Source organism: Sus scrofa, chromosome 16 (assembly GCF_000003025.6).
Source record: "Sus scrofa isolate TJ Tabasco breed Duroc chromosome 16, Sscrofa11.1, whole genome shotgun sequence".
Lineage (NCBI taxonomy): Eukaryota > Metazoa > Chordata > Mammalia > Artiodactyla > Suidae > Sus > Sus scrofa.
Genome location: NC_010458.4, coordinates 5,906,707 through 5,924,423, shown reverse-complemented (window position 1 = coordinate 5,924,423; position 17,717 = coordinate 5,906,707). Strand labels below are relative to the sequence as shown.

Sequence of the window (17,717 nt, the reverse complement as noted above, 5' to 3'; positions counted from 1 at the left end):
TCCAAGGACAAAATCGGGATTCAAAGAGGAAGAAAATGCCTGTATCTGTCATCAGGGTGGGTGTAGGTTCCCTTTCTAAACTTGAATAATGAATTTGAAATGGGTATCAATGGCAGTTTATACAGGACATAATAAGTTAAACCACAAACATGTATTTTCCTTCACACACCTTATCTGTGCCTTTAAAGTGGCATGGTTTTGGTTTTATCGTTTGAAGGCAGATCATCCTCAGAGATGGTCTCAGGAGTCTTTGTACCCAGTGACCTTCACCTTTATCCTCTCTCTTTTGTTTCGCCGCTTAGGAGTCCTCAGTATGAATCAAAATTGACTCCTGCCTTCAATAACATTGCCTTAGAGAATGAACAAAAATGTATTCAAACTGACAAGGACAAGTAGCCTCTCATGGGCTGAATGAGATTTCTGGAGTGTCTGTCACCCCACCGTTGACTGCGTTCTTCTGAAGCATAGATTCCTTATTTCTAGTAGTTACATGCACCTTTTTTATGCCTGGCTCAGGAACTGTGAACATGCATGTGTTGTTCACTCTGGCAGGCTGGCCCTATGAACATCCCTTCCCAGGCTTTTCTCTTCCTCAAATGCCCCCCTTTTCCTTTGCCAACCATAGCAAAACCTTGTTCTTTTTAAGGAGCACCTGTCTGTCCCTACTCCAGCCCTGTCGCTCTTCCTGTTCTTTGAACTCTTGCAGCACTTAACCTCAGTGAACATGTGAAAACTTGCAAGACTCTATTCCATTTAGAATAGATAAGCAATGAGCGGCTACTATATAGCCCAGGGAGCAATATCCACTCTTTTGGGATAGCATATGATGGAAGATAATATGAGAAAAAGAATGTATGTGTATGTATGACTGGATCACTTTGCCATACAGCAGAAACTGGCACAACATTGTAAATCAGCTCTAATTGTAAAACATTAATAGAATAAAATATGAAAACTTGCAAGAAGTTGGTGAGTCACTAGCTTCAGTGATTAAGAGTTAGTGTGGACAGGAGCCTGTGAGAGGCTCCGAGCATTGCCAGGTGAAAAGAGATGCAGGAGAAAGTAAGTTTCCATTATTATAGTATCCCTGCCTGGGAAATGCCCCCTTGTCAGATTGCTTTGAATATGTGGACCCAGGTGGCTCTCTGAACCAGGCATAATCAAGGGTCTAAAATGTTCCACTTGCACCTATTTACTGACCTTCTATTGCTAGTGTCTGACATTTCATTACCAACCCACAGAAATATTATCCAAGGCCATACCCAGAGGCAGGAAGAAATTTACTTTGGAGAGGCATCAAAAAAAAAACCTTCCCCCTGCGGTCACCTTATTTAGCCTTCCCGGAACAGTTTCATCTGGAAAATTTTGCATGAAGAAATGTTTTCCCTTCCAGGACCTTCAGAATGTGTTGCTCCTCCAAGTTTAAAGGTTAATGAGGCATAAAATAAACTTGCAGAAATGAGCAGGGTTTGCCTTAACATGAAATACAAATAGCACTGCCGTTTTTATCGCCCCATGACCCGTATGCCAGGAAAAAGGCATTCAATTCAATCTTGGTTCAAACGGAGGTTGACGATTGCAGTGGCGCTAAGAGCTTTTGCTTCCTTTTCACCCCACCGCCCAGACCCAATTCATTTGTGATCATTACGGCCAATCGGGTGCTTCACTGCAACGCGGACACACCGGAGGAGATGCACCACTGGATAACGCTGCTGCAGAGATCCAAGGGGGACACCAGAGTGGAGGGCCAGGAATTCATAGTGAGAGGTGACAGCCACTTGTGCCCTTTTTTGCTTATCGAGCTCTCTTTTTCTTTACACGGCTGTCTGCCGCGTTTCCATCTTGCACCCCTTCTCTGAGTAATTTTCACTCTCGAAGTTGTTTTAAAAAATCATCCAAGAAACTCTGGGGTCCATTTCTAACAACTCCATAAAAACATGACCCATCTGGAAGCTCTGTGCACATTTTGACTTGGTTGGGGGCTGTTTCTCTTGATGGTTTGGAATTCACCCTTCCGTCTTTCTTTCCAGGGTGGTTGCACAAAGAAGTGAAAAACAGTCCGAAGATGTCTTCCCTGAAACTGAAGAAGCGGTGGTTTGTGCTCACCCATAACTCCTTGGATTACTATAAGAGCTCAGAGAAGAATGCGCTGAAATTGGGTACCCTGGTCCTTAACAGCCTCTGTTCAGTGGTCCCTCCAGATGAGAAGATCTTCAAAGAGACAGGTGAGGGGTACGAGCACTGGCCTGAAACAGGGCCTGTCCAGTCAGGGGGGGTCTGGGTGTGCTCAGAGCAAAGGACAGTCCCACCTAGGGTCTGTACCTTCTTTGCCCCAAAGTTTTTTTTTTTTTCCTGGCTTATCTTCTGAGGCCGTTCATGGCTGGCTCCGTGAACCATAGTAAACCATATTAAAGAGGTCCTGATTTATGGAGTTGCCAGAAGATTCTTTTGAGGGCAGTGAAGTGCAAACAAAGGTTTTCCTGCAGGAAGCCTTATTTTTCTATGCTTGTGTTTTTGCCTTTCTCACCATTGTCCCCCAAGAGTCACAATGAGCCTAAAAACGGTAAATCCTGACTGTCAGTGAATATAATCTCGTAGAAAAAAAAAGTGGGTCACGTCAGCTTTCTTTTTTTTTTCCTTTTGTCATTATGTTTCTAGATTGTTTTGATATTTTTTGCTGCCGGTTGTGATTTTATGCTTTTTTAAATATAGTTACTCCATTCAAAAAAAAAAAAAAGGCACGTATTGTTTCATGGGATCACTCCATTCCACGTTCAGCTGGTTTCTGAACACGTGAATTGCTCACTTTGCATGAACAGTTTCTTTTGAAGGGAGAATCTTAGGGGATAAAAAAGGAGCAATAGAGAGGGAGAAAGATCAGAGGGAAGAGTTTTCACTCTGCTTCCAGAGCCTTGAGCAGGACTTTAGCTTATGTCTGTTCCTTCTTTTAGAGCAGATGATACTGCTGTGTGTTTTATCCCAGGCTTAAAATTTTAATGTTTATCTTGCCCTTTCAACTGTGAACTACATGTGTCTTTGGGTACCCAGTACAGCACAAGGCATGTGGGGGAAGTCAGCAGGTCGCTATTGAATTGTGTAATAAAGGGGCTCAGGTGGAGATGACAGGGGCGCTAGATTTCTGGGACTGCAGGACGGTGACGACACCCTGGTCCCCAAGGTTAACGCTGGCACGTGTGTGTGTGTGTGTGTGTGTGTTGCTCTCACAGGCTACTGGAACATCACTGTGTATGGTCGTAAGCACTGTTATCGGCTCTACACCAAGCTGCTCAACGAGGCCACCAGGTGGTCCAGCGCCATTCAAAACGTGACCGACACCAAGGCCCCTATCGACACCCCCACCCAGCAGCTGATTCAAGATATCAAGGTGAGAGGGGGAGCCCTGGCATGGTTCACGGGAGCCCACAGATTCTCACCCTTGGCACAGCAGGGCATCAGCATAGTCGAATACATTTTCATTCTATAATCAAAGGTAATTCTGGGTTAATTTTGTGTTTGTGTATCCTGGCTTTTGAAAATCTAAGTGCCAGGCCACGGGTGAAATGTTAAGATAAAAACATCTTGTCTCTGGCGAGGGCCTCTGGGGCAAACCCAGGTATTGGGCTGTGTAAGTAGAGGGACAGCGCTCTATAGTTTGGGGTGTAGGGCTCCCTGATCACAGGGACATGGTGTGTCACAGGTTCCTCTTGAGCCCAGGTTGGAGACCGTCTAGGAGTAACACAGTAATTCTGCTTTTACCGTATGCTTCTGAGACCACACACATGGATTCACTAAGAGCCCAGATGGGTCTAGAAAACTTGGGAGGCTTATCAGATGCCTCTGAACTGAAAGAAGTTCCCAGCTCTCTGGACCAACACTGATCTTGTTAAATGATAATGGTCTGATTATAAAGACTGTTTGCTCTGAGTGTCCGTTGAATGAATGAATGAGCAAACAAGTGATTCGGTGGCAGCCGTAAACAAGGATCACCACACACATTTCCCAGGAGTGGAAACAGAGGCGTGGAATATTCCGGCTGCATTGTTCACCTAGCTGGCCAGCCCCTGGTGCAGGCCCAGGTCAAAGAGATTATTTTTACGCTGTTCCTCCAGGTTATTCATGTAGGCAGGTTCCCTGTATAAAGGAAAACTGCTGGAGCAATAACAGAAAAGATGCCAGAATGATAGTGAGGCGAGTCTTTACTGATGAGCATCAAAAAAAATAAATAAATAAATCAGATCCAGGAGACAAACTGCACTTTTGTAAAGGTGGGAGAGGGTCTAACAGGTCCGTAGTATATTATTACCAAAGTCACATGTCAGCCTCTTGATTCCAAAGTGATATGTTTTCTGAGTATTTGGAGCCGAGTTCCTACAAGGTAGTCAGTTAACCTACAAACTTCAGAGTTGTCCAGGGAACCCAGGGCACTTGAAACTAATGGTGTCATTTTTATTTTTTTATTTTATTTTATTTATTATTTTTTTTTATTTTATTTTTTCTGTCTTTTTGCCATTTCTTGGGCCTCACCCATGGCATATGGAGGTTCCCAGGCTAGCGGTCCAATCGGAGCTGCAGCTGCCGGCCTACGCCAGAGCCACAGCAACACGGGATCCGAGCTGCGTCTGCGACCTACACCACAGCTCACGGCAATGCCGGATCCTTAACCCACTGAGCAAGGCCAGGGATCGAACCCGCAACCTCATGGTTCCTAGTCGGATTTGTTAACCACTGAGCCATTATGGGAACTCCTAATGGTGTCATTTCTAGTCTTAAAAAAAATTAATGTTCGAGGCTTTCTTGTGAGAGAGAAGAGGGGAAAAAACCCATTATCAACTGAACTTTCTCTTCAAAGCCATATCTTATCTGCCCTTATATGTACTAATTCACTGGAAATCAGAGGTTAAAAGAGTAAATAGACTTTTTAGAGATGAAGCAACTCTTCTAAGAAATGAGACAAACTGCCCTAATCAAGTCGATACCAATTTTTTTCAAGTAACTAAAACTTTTTTATTTCCTGATTTTTCAACTGGGTGTTATTGAAAAAGTTTCATAGTAGAGGAGTTCCCATTGTGGCTCAGCAGGTTAAGGACCTGACATAGTGTCCATGAGGATGGGGGTTCAATCCCTGGCCTGGCTCAGTGGGTTAAGGATCCTGGTGTTGCCACAGGCTATGATGTGAGTTGCAGACATGGCTCAGATCACACGTTGCTGTGGTGTAGGCTGGTATTCACCCTCTAGCCTGGGAACTTCCATATGCCACAGGTGAGGCCATAAAAAAGAAAGAAAGAAAAAGTTTTGTAGTAGAAATGAAATTACCATGATAGAATGATTCATTGCCTTTCCTCCAACTTTTCTGTTTGTTTCAATTTCTGAAAGTACCTTTGGCTTTTTCAGATCCCAGATTAATGTTTCAGGAACATAAATACATGATGAAATTCTCTGAAAGGAGCTCTTAAATGTCAGGAGTGAGGAAGGAGACTCAGGAAAGAACAGTCTCACTGATAACTTACTGATGCGTCATTTTCAGGTGGAAGACTCAAAAGACAAATGAGAGAACTAGCAAAATTATTTTTAAATGGATTAAAGATAACATACATTGGGGAAATAATTAAAAATTAATTTTTATGTATACATGTATGTGTAACTTGGTCCCCATGCTGTACAGTGGAAAAAAAATTTCAAAAAAGAAAAGATAACATGATTTGGCCAAATAATTTATGCCTAAATAATTAGTAAGGGAAGTTTAAATTAATTTTTTAAGTATATATAATCTTCAGAGGGAAGATCTTTAAATAACCTGGGAAAATATATGCAAATGAAAGAAAGAATGAGCGAGGTAAGAAAAACATGTGTGATTTGCCTTTAGCCGTATCTGTGGGTACCTGGTGCATGAGGTGTTTCCTGGTGGATTCCCACCACCTCAGGCTGGAGGTGCTTTGTGGCTTGTGAAACGCACTGGCGCACAGGAGAATACAAGGGGCTTTGTTCTTTTGGGTACCTGCTTCTTACAACGAACCCTCGGGCCTTCTCTAACGGCTCCATTATCCTCCAGGAGAACTGCCTGAACTCCGACGTGGTGGAGCAGATTTACAAGCGGAACCCCATCCTGCGCCACACCCACCACCCCCTGCACTCCCCGCTCCTGCCGCTGCCCTACGGGGACATCAACCTTAACTGTGAGTCCACCGGGACGCTGGCGCGGGTGCCCTGTTAACTCTTTAGCTCTGCTGTATTAGCGTTGGTTGGTTGTAGCGATGCCAGGATTGTTGTGTAAAGGATAGACTAGGATTAACATACGCACACTACTACATACCAAATAGATGCCACCCTGGACCTGCTGCAGAGCACAGGGAACTCTACTCAGTATTTTGTAATAACCTGTAAGGGGAAAAACATCTGGAAAAGAGTGTATTACTTACACGTTCTATTCTATATTATATAATTGTTATATAATATTAAATATATATACATATTACTATATAAAATATATATACTGTTTGATATATATTTTAGGAATATATTGTATATATTGTATATTATATTAAAGAATATATATACATTACTGAATCACAGTGTACTACACCTGAAACTAAACAATATTACAAATCAGGTATACTTCACTTCCAAAAAAAATGCCAGCGAGAGTTCCCATCACGGCTCAGTGGAGATGAATCTGAATACTATCCATGAGGTCGCAGGTTTGATCCCTGACCTTGCTCAGTGGGTCAAGGATCCGGCATTGTCATGAGCTGTAGTGTAGGCTGGCGGCTGCAGCTCTGATTGGACCCCTAGCCTGGGAACCTCCATATGCTGCGCGGGTATGGCCCTGAAAAGACAGAATAAATAAATAAAATTTAAAAATTAAAAAAATTTTTTAAAATGCCAGCACTCCCCATGAGCTCAAAGTAGCCCTAATATACTAGAGAACCAGATCCGAAACAGTTGTCTTTTATTCCAAATGTGGAACCCCTTTTGCAACAGACCTGCTTTCAAGTAAGCGTTTTGCCTGGTAAAATAGTTCCCTTACTTGCCCACCTCTGTTTAGAACTGCATGCTGAAATGGTCTGGTCCTCATTCCTTCCTCTTGTCAGCTGCTCACAGGTTCCTTCTCTGAACTCTTTGTGTGACTCGTGTCTGTCTTGCTTTTCCTAGTGCTCAAAGACAAAGGCTACACAACACTTCAGGATGAAGCCATCAAGATATTCAACTCCCTGCAGCAGCTGGAGTCCATGTCTGACCCCGTTCCCATCATCCAGGGCATCCTGCAGACGGGGCACGACCTCCGGCCATTGCGGGACGAGCTGTACTGCCAGCTCATTAAACAGACCAACAAGGTGCCCCACCCAGGCAGTGTGGGCAACCTATGCAGCTGGCAGATTCTCACCTGCCTGAGCTGCACCTTCCTACCCAGCCGGAGTATCCTCAAGTACCTCAAGTTCCACCTGAGAAGGTGCGGGGGTGGGGGGAGAATGCAGCTCATGTAGGGGTGGGTGGGTGGAGGGAGCAGCAGGCACCTGGTGTGGCCCGGGTCACCTGGGCAGCTAGCTAGTGGGAAGAGGGGTGGCAGACATCCTCTCTAAGCCACACAGGCCCGTTCCAGGAACCAGATCACTTCACATGTAGTGTCCCTATGTGTAGGACATTGGAACCATTGAATTACTACTCTCTATAAACTGGGTGGGTGGGGGGCTTATTTGTTCCATATCAAACCGATGATTCAGATAGAAACATCTGGGGAGTTCCCGTCATGGCTCAGTGGTTAACGAATCCGATTAGGAACCATGAGGTTGCAGGTATGATCCCTGGCCTCGCTCAGTGGATTAAGGATTCAGCGTTGCTGTGAGCTGTGGTATAAGTTGCAGACGCAGCTCGGATCCCACGTTGCTGTGGCTGTGGTGTAGGCCGGCAGCTACAGCTCCGATTAGACCCCTAGCCTGGGAACCTCCATATGCCACAGGTGCGGCCCTAGAAAAAGCAAAAAAAAAAAAAAAAACAGAAGACCACAGATAGAAACATCTGATTCAGATTCTGATTAACTATAGGAAAATAATTTTTCTCTGACACTGTGAGGCTCGTGGCTCTTGTACCTGGGAGCACGAGTTGCTCCCAGACTTGAGTTCCCTTGGTCTTAGGGATGGTTTTTCTTCATTTTTTTTCTGATTTTTTCTTCCTTCGTTTCTTCCTACTTTCCTTCCTTCCGCGCTTGCTTCCTTCCTTTCTTCCCTCCCTCCTGCCTTTTCTTTCTTCCTGTCTCTTCCCTTCTTTCTCTCTCTCCTTCCCTCCCTCCCTTTCTTGAAACTAAGCCCACACAGGACGAGCTCCGAAAGTGGCCGGCGTTGGCTCCGCCCACCCTGGAGCCCGCTCACCCCATTGGTCTGCGGCGCGTGGAAGCCGCCCAGCTCCCTGGAGCCCACTGCCCTGTCCACAGTCTGGCAACTTAACCGCTCGTGTCTGTCTCCTAGGATACGGGAACAGTTTCCAGGAACCGAGATGGAAAAATACGCCCTCTTCATTTACGAATCTCTGAAGAAAACAAAATGCAGGGAGTTTGTGCCTTCCCGGGATGAAATAGAAGCCCTGATCCATAGGCAGGAGATGACGTCCACGGTGCATTGCCACGGCGGCGGCTCCTGCAAGATCACCATCAACTCCCACACCACAGCTGGGGAGGTGAGGGAGACGCCGTCCTGCCTTTCTGCTTGAGGCCCAGCTGCCCACGTGCTTGCTTACGTCAGGAAAATTGTGTGGTTAGGTCAAGCCCTGTGCAGAGTTGTGGTTTGCACAATGCAGCTGCTCATTAAACAAAACATAATCCTGCTCATCCGAGAAACAGTTGAGGCGCTGCCTCAGATATGGCTGCTCTGACAAGGGTTTATCTATCACTTCTGCAGTAAAGTGTCTGCCACCCAAAGATCTATCTAGAACATTGGGTCAGGTGAACACATTTCCTTTTTTTTTTTTTTTTTTTTTTTGCTTTTTGGGGCTGTACTCGTGGCGTATGGAGGTTCCCAGGCTAAGGGTCGAATCGGAGCTACATACATACACCACAGCTCACTGCAATGCCAGATTCTCAACCCACTGATCGAGGCCAGGGATCGAAACTGAAACCTCATGGTTCCCAGTCGGATTTGTTTCCACTGTGCCATGACGGGAGTCCTTCCTTTCTTTTTTCAAATTAAATTAGTATTATAAAGCCAATTGGCTGAAAGGAATAGTTCAATAAAACCCAGAAAATCTGGTATAGAGAAATATCAGTGTAAATCATTATTCATGAATTTATCAGACAAAAGGGCTTCAGTTTTCTTGCACTGTTCCTACTAACATGGGTCTGCAAGAAACTGGCCCAGTGTCTACTCCAACCAGTGGGCAAAATACCTTACATTCTTTTTGACAAGGAAGAGATATAGCTGATTTCAAGAGAACCAGGGAAAACAGCCCTTTGGGGGTTTTTGGTTTGGTTGTTTTGGTTTGGTTTTTTTGGCTGCACCCATGGCATGCAGAAGTTCCCCGGCCAGGGATTGAACCTGTGCCACAGCAGTGACAATACCTGGTCTTGACCCTCTGCACCACCAGGAAACTCCTAAAATAGCACCTCCGAAATGCTGGGTAACCACACACGGCAGTGTTAGGAGGCTGCCTGGACCCTCACTTTTGCCTGCAGCTCCGTCTGGGCTCTGACAAGGCGCTTTGTGAAACCCCAGCTTCAGAGGCTGAAGACCTCATGTTTTCCAGGTTGTGGAGAAGCTGATCCGAGGCCTGGCCATGGAGGACAGCAGAAACATGTTCGCGCTCTTTGAGTACAATGGACAGGTCGACAAAGCCATCGAAAGCCGTACCATCGTAGCGGATGTGTTGGCAAAGTTTGAAAAGTAAGTTCCTTCTACCAGAAATGTCAGCAGATCTGAGAAAAGAAATGTAGAGCAGGAGGGCTTGAACGTCTATTGAGTTTCGGCCTCAGCGTGCATCTCACCTTGTGTTGAAGCATATTTAATTCACACGCGACCTCTGTTAGCCTGTTCCCCTTGGTTCCTAGATATATCAAGTCTCTTCCTCAAATATCGTTCACCCCATCATTGTTCCTCTGACCCATTCTCTCTCTCCGTCCCCTGGTGTACTCTTTATCTTGGAATTTTCTGATTCTTAGATTTTACTTTTCATTGGCTTTGAAGCCAGGCAAGTAGGTAGAAGCCAATTTATTAATTCTTCAAACCCCATTTTTTATCTACAACATTCAGACCCCCCAAGTAACACAAAAGATACTCCCTGGTGTAAACACAGCCTCCCTGATGTTCTTGTCCATTTTTCTTAATATTTTTTTATAGCTTGAGAGTTGTTAGAGGGAATGAAGAAAGAGGCTTTATTTCCTTTTTTCCTCTGGATTCAGCATAATGCTTAGCTGGGGCTAACCAGACTGGGACATTCAGAAATACTTGTTAGCTCAGGTTAACTGAAGGCTGCCTGTTTGCTGTCTTCAAGTGAAACCAGGACAAAAGCTTTTTTTTGGCCTCTGGGTAAACAAAATCAGCGGGGAGCTCCAAGGAGTGTCAATCCGGCTATATTTTCTCTCCCTCCGCCCCCATCTCCTCCCTCTCTGTCTGAGCACAGGGTGTCTGAATTGTTACAGAGAATACACCTGTGGGCCACCCCTGGCCCGTTTCTTGCTTTGCTTTCTGAGTCTCTCTCAACTTCTGTCTGTAGGCTGGCTGCCACATCAGACGTGGGTGACCAGCCCTGGAAGTTCTACTTTAAACTCTACTGCTTCCTGGACACAGACAACGTGCCGAAAGACAGCGTGGAATTTGCATTTATGTTCGAACAGGTAAATGGAGCTCTCTGGTTCCTTTGCAGGCGAGCGAGGGTGAAACCCATCCATAGACCACGCGCCATCCTCCCTGTGCGGACATGAGCTGCCTGTCCTTAGAAATCACACGAGGCGCAGAGTTGTATTTGTTCTAGTGAGGGGAACAGTGAAGGTCTAGTGTTTTTTGCAGGTTTAAGGTTTATACATGGTACAGCTTTGTGGTCTCTAATTCCTGCACTTTATATGGGATCTCCAGGAATTTCTTTACCTACTCGTTGCAAGCATGTACCCTAAAAAAACAGCCTCTCTTCCATCCCTTCACCACACCCCCAGCCTTTGGTAACCATTATTTAATTCTTGTTTTCTCCAGTTCAGTTTTTCGCTTTGTTTGGTTTTTTAGATTCCCCATGTAAGGGATATTATACAATATTCGTAATGACAGATTTCCTTTTTTTCTCAAGGCCGAGTAGTAGTCCATTGTGTGTGTATGTATGCTTTTATCCTTTCATCTGTTAATAGACACTTAGCTGGTTTCCATATCTTGGCTGTTATGAACTACAGTAAACATGGAAGTGCAGCATCTCTTTAATAAAAAAAATTTTTTTAATTTTTAAAAAGGGCAAGACATCACACGTGGCAGTGGACTTCCCAGCATGGACAGGGTCAGCTGCTCTTTCATTCAGTTGTAGAATGAAATTCTACACTTATTATTTGAACTCCTATACCAGGAACTGTTCTAGTTGAGGGGAGAGACAGTAAGAAATAAAGTACATGTGTTCAGTGGTATCCGTGCCAGGGAGGGATTTAAAACAGCAAAGGTTGGGGGGGGGGTCAGGGTACAATTTCTAGGGAAGGTGGCATTTGAGAAGGTGGCTTAGGCACAAGTGGCCAAGGGAGCAAGCTGGCCAAGCATCCCTCCGCGCCCCTAAAGCTCTCGCCCACCTGCTTGCAGGCCCACGAAGCCGTCATCCGCGGCCATTACCCAGCCCCCGAGGAGAACCTGCAGGTGCTGGCTGCCTTGCGGCTACAGTACCTGCAGGGGGATTACACACTGCACGCCACCGTCCCGCCTCTCGAGGAGGTCTACTCGCTGCAGAGGCTCAAGGCCCGCATTAGCCAGTCCACTAAGAGCTTCACACCCAGCGAGAGGCTGGAGAAGAGGCGCACAAGCTTCTTGGAGGGGACGCTGCGGCGGAGCTTCCGGACAGGGGCCGCCGTGCGCCAGAAGGTGGAGGAGGAGCAAATGCTGGACATGTGGGTCAAGGAGGAGGTGTCCTCGGCACGAGCCAGCATCATGGACAAGTGGAAGAAGTTTCAGGGGATGAGCCAGGAACAGGCCATGGCCAAGTACATGGCCTTGATCAAGGAGTGGCCTGGGTACGGGTCGACGCTCTTTGATGTGGAGGTAAGAGCTGGCTGCTGCTTCCTGGCCCAGGTTGCACCTGAGTCAGTGTGACCGTGGTCAAGTTCATAGGGAGGGCAGACCAGGCCCAACATTGGACTGTCTTACCCTCTTCTATTAGAGCCCCTGACATTTTACCCTTAACACCCCCACCACCTACCCAAGGTGTATGTCCTCCTTTATAGTAAATACTTTCTTAATATTGGAAGCGACCAGAAAATTTAAATGTCACTCTTTTTTTTTTTTGGCTGCAATGTGCAGCAGCTTGATGTTGGATCTCAGGTCCCAGACCAGGGATTGAACCTGGGCTGCAGCAGAGAAAGTGCTGCATCCTAACTGCTAGACCACCAGGGAGCTGACAAGATGCCACTTATTCTTAAGTAACTTCCAACTCCATGTTATTCAAGCTATAGATCCAGTTAAAAAGTGCTGGTAAAAATCTACATTAATTTTTTAAAGTTTTTTGGGACTTTGTACATAAAATTAGAAATTTGGGATAGACTTGGATTTTTATTTTTTCCCATGACTGTTGGTAGGGAGGAATTTCTGTTACACAGTTGGAATTTGGCTAAAATTCACGTCAACCTAGTACGGATTCATATCCTTTTTTTAAAACGTAAACCATTTATTGAAAGAAAACCTTATTACTGATCTAGATCAAGGCTTGGCAAACTGCCCAGTGGCCAGATCCTGCCTGCCTTCTTTTTGTAAATAAAGTTTTATTGGAACACAGCAATGCTCATTCCTTTATGTATTTTTCTCAGGCAGCTTTCACGCTAAAATGGCAGGGTTAAATAGCTGTGACAGAGACCACAAAACCTAAAATATTTACCCTTAAACCACTAAGTTGGCCACAACCCCTGTCTGTTTTCCTTGTGATCATAGTCAATCAGCATGTTATTTCATGACTTTTAAATGAGGCGCTATAAAAATGTAATTCTTGAGCATCTGTTCCAGGATCCTTTCATGACTTTTCATTGGATGCTGTCTTTCTGTGGGTTGATTCAGTTACATTTGTTTTTAAGTACAAGTCCTGGCTCTTATTTTCCACTGCTGATTGTGCAAGAAAGTCTGTTGTTAAACAAGTTAGATCAGTCACTGTGCACACAACTGGTCATTGCTGCTCCTTGTCCTGTGTTGTTTAATAAGAGAAGCCAAAACTGCCCAGCACAAATTTGGGGAATTTCCCTATGGGATCCTAGATTGTTTTATTTGAAAAATTATCATCTTGGAGTTCCCAGTGTGGCTCAGCAGGTTAAGGACATGACATGGTGTCCATGAGGATTCGGGTTTGATTCCCTGGCCTCACTCAGTGGTTAAGTTGCGGCGTAGGTTGCAGATGCTGGCATTGCTATGGCTGTGGTGTAGGCTGGCAGCTGCAGCTCCGATTCGACCCTGAGAACTTCCGTATGCCGCAGGTGAGGCCGTAAAAAGAAAAAGAAAATAGGAATGGAGGCAGAACTAGAGATAGAAGAGGGTAGCCCTGGCTCAGGCTGCTTGATTTGCTGGGGGGCTCCTTGTCAATTTCCGCAGCTACTGCCAACTCCACGCTACTGATTCAGGTGGCTGTTACAACATCAGGTAATGATGTTGAGATGTGGGGCATGCAGGCCAGATGTTGGATTTACCAGTGAGGGTTCCCCAAATGCACGGGATCAGCCAGTCAGAAATCACTCAGGACAGCTGTATTTCACTTCCCCCCCAGGCACGAAGACACGTTGAATGTGTTTAATAGTCCGTGCAGTGTCCTTGACTTAGAGCCTCTCTTGTTTCTGTTTCTAACGTTGATGACCTAACAACCCTTGCACTGACTCTCGCCCACCAGTGCAAGGAAGGCGGCTTTCCCCAGGACCTCTGGCTGGGCGTCAGCGCGGACGCTGTCTCCGTCTACAAGCGTGGGGAGGGGAGGCCGTTGGAAGTCTTCCAATACGAGCACATCCTCTCCTTTGGGGCCCCCCTCGCCAACACATACAAGATTGTCGTCGATGAGAGGGAGCTGCTCTTTGAAACCAGTGAGGTAAGAGGCGAATCTTTCATCTGTGGCCTTGGCAAAATAAAAAAGCAACACCCCGTTTCCTAAAATTTGACAAATTTTATTTGGATATTTTGCTTTAAGACATAGGAAGGTACAGTCTGGTGGTCCCTCCCCAGCTGCAGGCTTCTCACGGGCCAAAAATCGGACAGCCCCAAATTTCTTCGGTATCATTTGGCAGAATTACTAGATGATGTGACAGTGGATGGCATCTGGGGGAACTTGGATCCGGCCATGTCCACAGAGCAGGAGGGAGCAAGGGGCAGACCATTCTGGACAGAGCTGATTCTAGCCAGCAAAAAAAAAAAAAAAAAAAAATTGCAAAAAAGACCTATCTCTTTGGGAGCTGCTCTTGTGGCTCAGCAGGTTAAGAACCTGACTAGTATCCATGAGGATGCAGGTTTGATCCCTGGCCTCCCTCAATGGGTTAAAGGATCCAGAATTGCTGTGCGCTGTGATGTAGGTCACAGATGAGGCTTGGATCCTGTGTTGCTGTGGTATAGACTGGCAGCTGCAGCTCCAATTCAACCTCTCGCCTGGGAACTTTATATGCCACAGGTGTGGCCATAAAAAGAAAAACAAACAAAACACCCCTCTATGTATGTATGCCATCCTGTTCCAGAGCTTAAAATATGGCGGTAATAGTGATGATAATACAAGAAGCCCACTGGGGTCTCTGCACAGGGAGCTGCTAACACCTCAAGATTGGAAATGGGCACGAATCACATGCTGCCCATTCGGCTGTTGGTTTAAGTGATGGGGAGGATATGCTGGGAGACGGTGATTGGACAAGGATGTGGTGCAGGAGGTGTCATGGAGCTGAAACAAGATGGGGGCCTCCCACTGGAGGGTCTCCGGAGCAGGCTGCAGGGTTTGGTCCATTGCATAGACAATAGGGAACTGCCATAGGATCTTTGGGCATGATATGTAACAATAACAGTGCTTTTACAGAGATGTGGGATGAGATTGGAGTCCAAGAGAGAACAGGGAAAAATGGAAGTCAGTAGGGGTATCTTCACAAGGATGCAGGCCATCAGGAGGGACAGGCCAGAAGGGGTGACAGTGAACGCATCATCTGAAATAACTACTGCAAGCTTGGAGCTGGCAGGAAGCAGAACGGCAAATAGCTCTGCCAGGCCCTCAAGTCTCATTTCTGTGTCCAGAGTCACCGTGAGGAGTTGACCAATCTTTAAAAGCTGTGATTGTGGGCGCTGTCGTTTCCCCTTTTAAGTGGGGACAGTGACCCCCGCCATAATCACGGCAGCACACTTGTGTCATCCCGTGGGGGCTTTATTTTACCTGCAAAATGTGACAATTATGCCGGGCAACCACCAGGTGGCGCGCGTTGTATTGGGAAAGACAGCGAGTGCCCTTCTTCCGGCGTAGGAATAGGGAAAAGCGGATCAACTTTGGGCCGCATACGCAGCCTGCGCTGTGGAGTCCGTGGATTCTCACAGCAGGCCCCTGGCTTTTGCTGGAAGGATGGCCCCCGTTTGCCCTTGCTGGGCAGAGACTGCCGTGCCTGGTCATTATCCCGGGCCCCCTGACCCCATGGAGGCTGATGACCCTGTACCAATTCTGCTCCCCGGCAGGTGGTGGACGTAGCCAAGCTGATGAAAGCCTACATCAGCATGATCGTGAAGAAGCGCTACAGCACCTCGCGCTCCGTGAGCAGTCAGGGCAGCTCCAGGTGAAGGTGGCTGGGAGTCCCCGTGAATGCGGCATCTGCACGCACCACCCGCTGCAGCCCCAACCGGCTCCCGTGCCTGGAGCCCGAAGCAGGGCCGCCCGGGCTTTCTGGAAGACCCTCATCGGAGGAGGGTGTCTCGGGGGACCTTACGCCCCGTCCACTCCAGTGATCGCGTATCCAGCTGTCAAGCTTAACCCAGTTTCCAAAGCTTTACTTCACTTAGATGACACATGCCTTAACAAGAGAGGAAATGATACCCACGCTGCCACCAAAGCAGCCAGAAGTGCCTTAACTTGTGGAACCTACATGAATCCACCTTAACTGTGCTACTGAAGGGACATGCTGGGCCCCCCCCTTTCAGGAGAGACTTCCTAAGGTTGGAAGGGAGTGGGGGGGGCGGCTGATCCATCAATTCTGCACTAACCTCCCAGCCTGATTTCCCCTTGGAGGGAAGGTGAGGGAGTTGGGAGGGGAACGGAGGGAGAGTGAAGGGACAGTCTGTTTTAGTTGGAGCGCTGCTGGCAGCCTTCCTCGCTGACGTGAATTAACTTTTTCTCTTTGTTTCATCTTTGAAGTCTGTGTGCTTGCCCAAGCATGCATGTGTTCATAAACAAACCCATCACTTTCATCATTGTTCCAGGAGCACTAAGAGCAGAGGGAAAGACGGTGTGCAATGGTCTGTATATTTTAATAGTTCAGAGTTACAGGCGTCCATGCTTCCTTTCCAAGGAGGTTTTACTAACAGACCGGAATCCTGGATTTTCCTGTCTTTGCTGTATTGCAAAAGCCACATTTTGACTCCAGTTTTGTCTTACATGTAGCAGCGTCTGCAATCTGTGTCTGCTGTATTATAAACGGATATGCAGCCTACAAATAACTGTATTTATAAACCACTCTTCAACAGCTGGCTCCAGTGCTGTTTTTAGAACTCTATGAAGTCATGTTGGAGTCTTTAGTTTCTAAGAGATTTAAGTTTTAAAAAAAAAAAAGTGTTTCTTTGAAGGTTAGCTTGTATCACTCCGGGTAGGTGGCGACATAACCAGGTTTGAAGATGAGAGAAAGAGGCTACCTGCCCTGAAAGCGTAATACACATGAGCAAATCATTAAAGGACCCTGACATTCAATGCTGAGGCTTTAATAAAAAACACATATTTTATCCGGAGTTTATAATAGTGGTCTGAATAAGGCCCCTGTAAATAAATCAGCCTTTAGGACCAGAAGGAGAATTATCTGGTCTTGGACTTCTATTTTTATATAGAAAGCTTGTAAAGACTTAGGCCAACTAAGTCTACCCACAAAGAAGGAAGAAATTTGCCTTATCCCTGTGGACAGCCATGCAGAAACATTGTTGGCTCAGAGAAAGTCTGCCAATAAAAAGATATTAGCTAACATGCAGTAGCTTGTCTTTATGGGGTGGCTCTCAGTACCATATGGGCTTGTTTTTGTTGGGGTTTTAATGTTCTGGGCTTCAAAGGGTCAAGGTCGTGTGGGTCCTGCACTTGATCACCAGGTCTTAGAAGCAAACATGCAGCCGTCTCAGCTGGTTTTTTTGGACACAGAGCATGAGTCCAAGAAAGCTGAGGAGGTAAACGACCAGGTTTGATGAAATCACAGACATGGGGGGACCTGAGATGTGGATGTCACACCATCTCCTGTTGCTAAGCCTCAGGATGCGTGATGACAGAGTCATGGTCCTGTAAACCTCCCCCCAGTGTGATCAGGGTACATGAGGAGCTTCTTTAGTGACCAGTCTACCCAGAGAACAAGCTGGGGACATGGTTCCCCCTGCACAGGC

At 46.3% G+C, this 17,717-nt stretch overlaps 1 protein-coding gene across 1 annotated transcript in view; it reads left to right on the top strand.

Annotated features, from left to right (window-relative positions):
• Positions 1-17,313, top strand: part of MYO10 (myosin X) — a 238,375-nt gene extending 221,062 nt beyond the window's left edge. Inside the window, exons 31-41 of the mRNA XM_005672397.3 lie at positions 1,625-1,767; positions 2,031-2,225; positions 3,228-3,385; positions 6,050-6,173; positions 7,150-7,447; positions 8,460-8,667; positions 9,730-9,866; positions 10,696-10,816; positions 11,751-12,203; positions 14,026-14,217; positions 15,825-17,313. Coding sequence (XP_005672454.2) covers positions 1,625-1,767; positions 2,031-2,225; positions 3,228-3,385; positions 6,050-6,173; positions 7,150-7,447; positions 8,460-8,667; positions 9,730-9,866; positions 10,696-10,816; positions 11,751-12,203; positions 14,026-14,217; positions 15,825-15,926 — 2,131 coding nt within the window. The 3' untranslated portion in view covers positions 15,927-17,313. The remainder of the gene's footprint in view (positions 1-1,624; positions 1,768-2,030; positions 2,226-3,227; positions 3,386-6,049; positions 6,174-7,149; positions 7,448-8,459; positions 8,668-9,729; positions 9,867-10,695; positions 10,817-11,750; positions 12,204-14,025; positions 14,218-15,824) is intronic.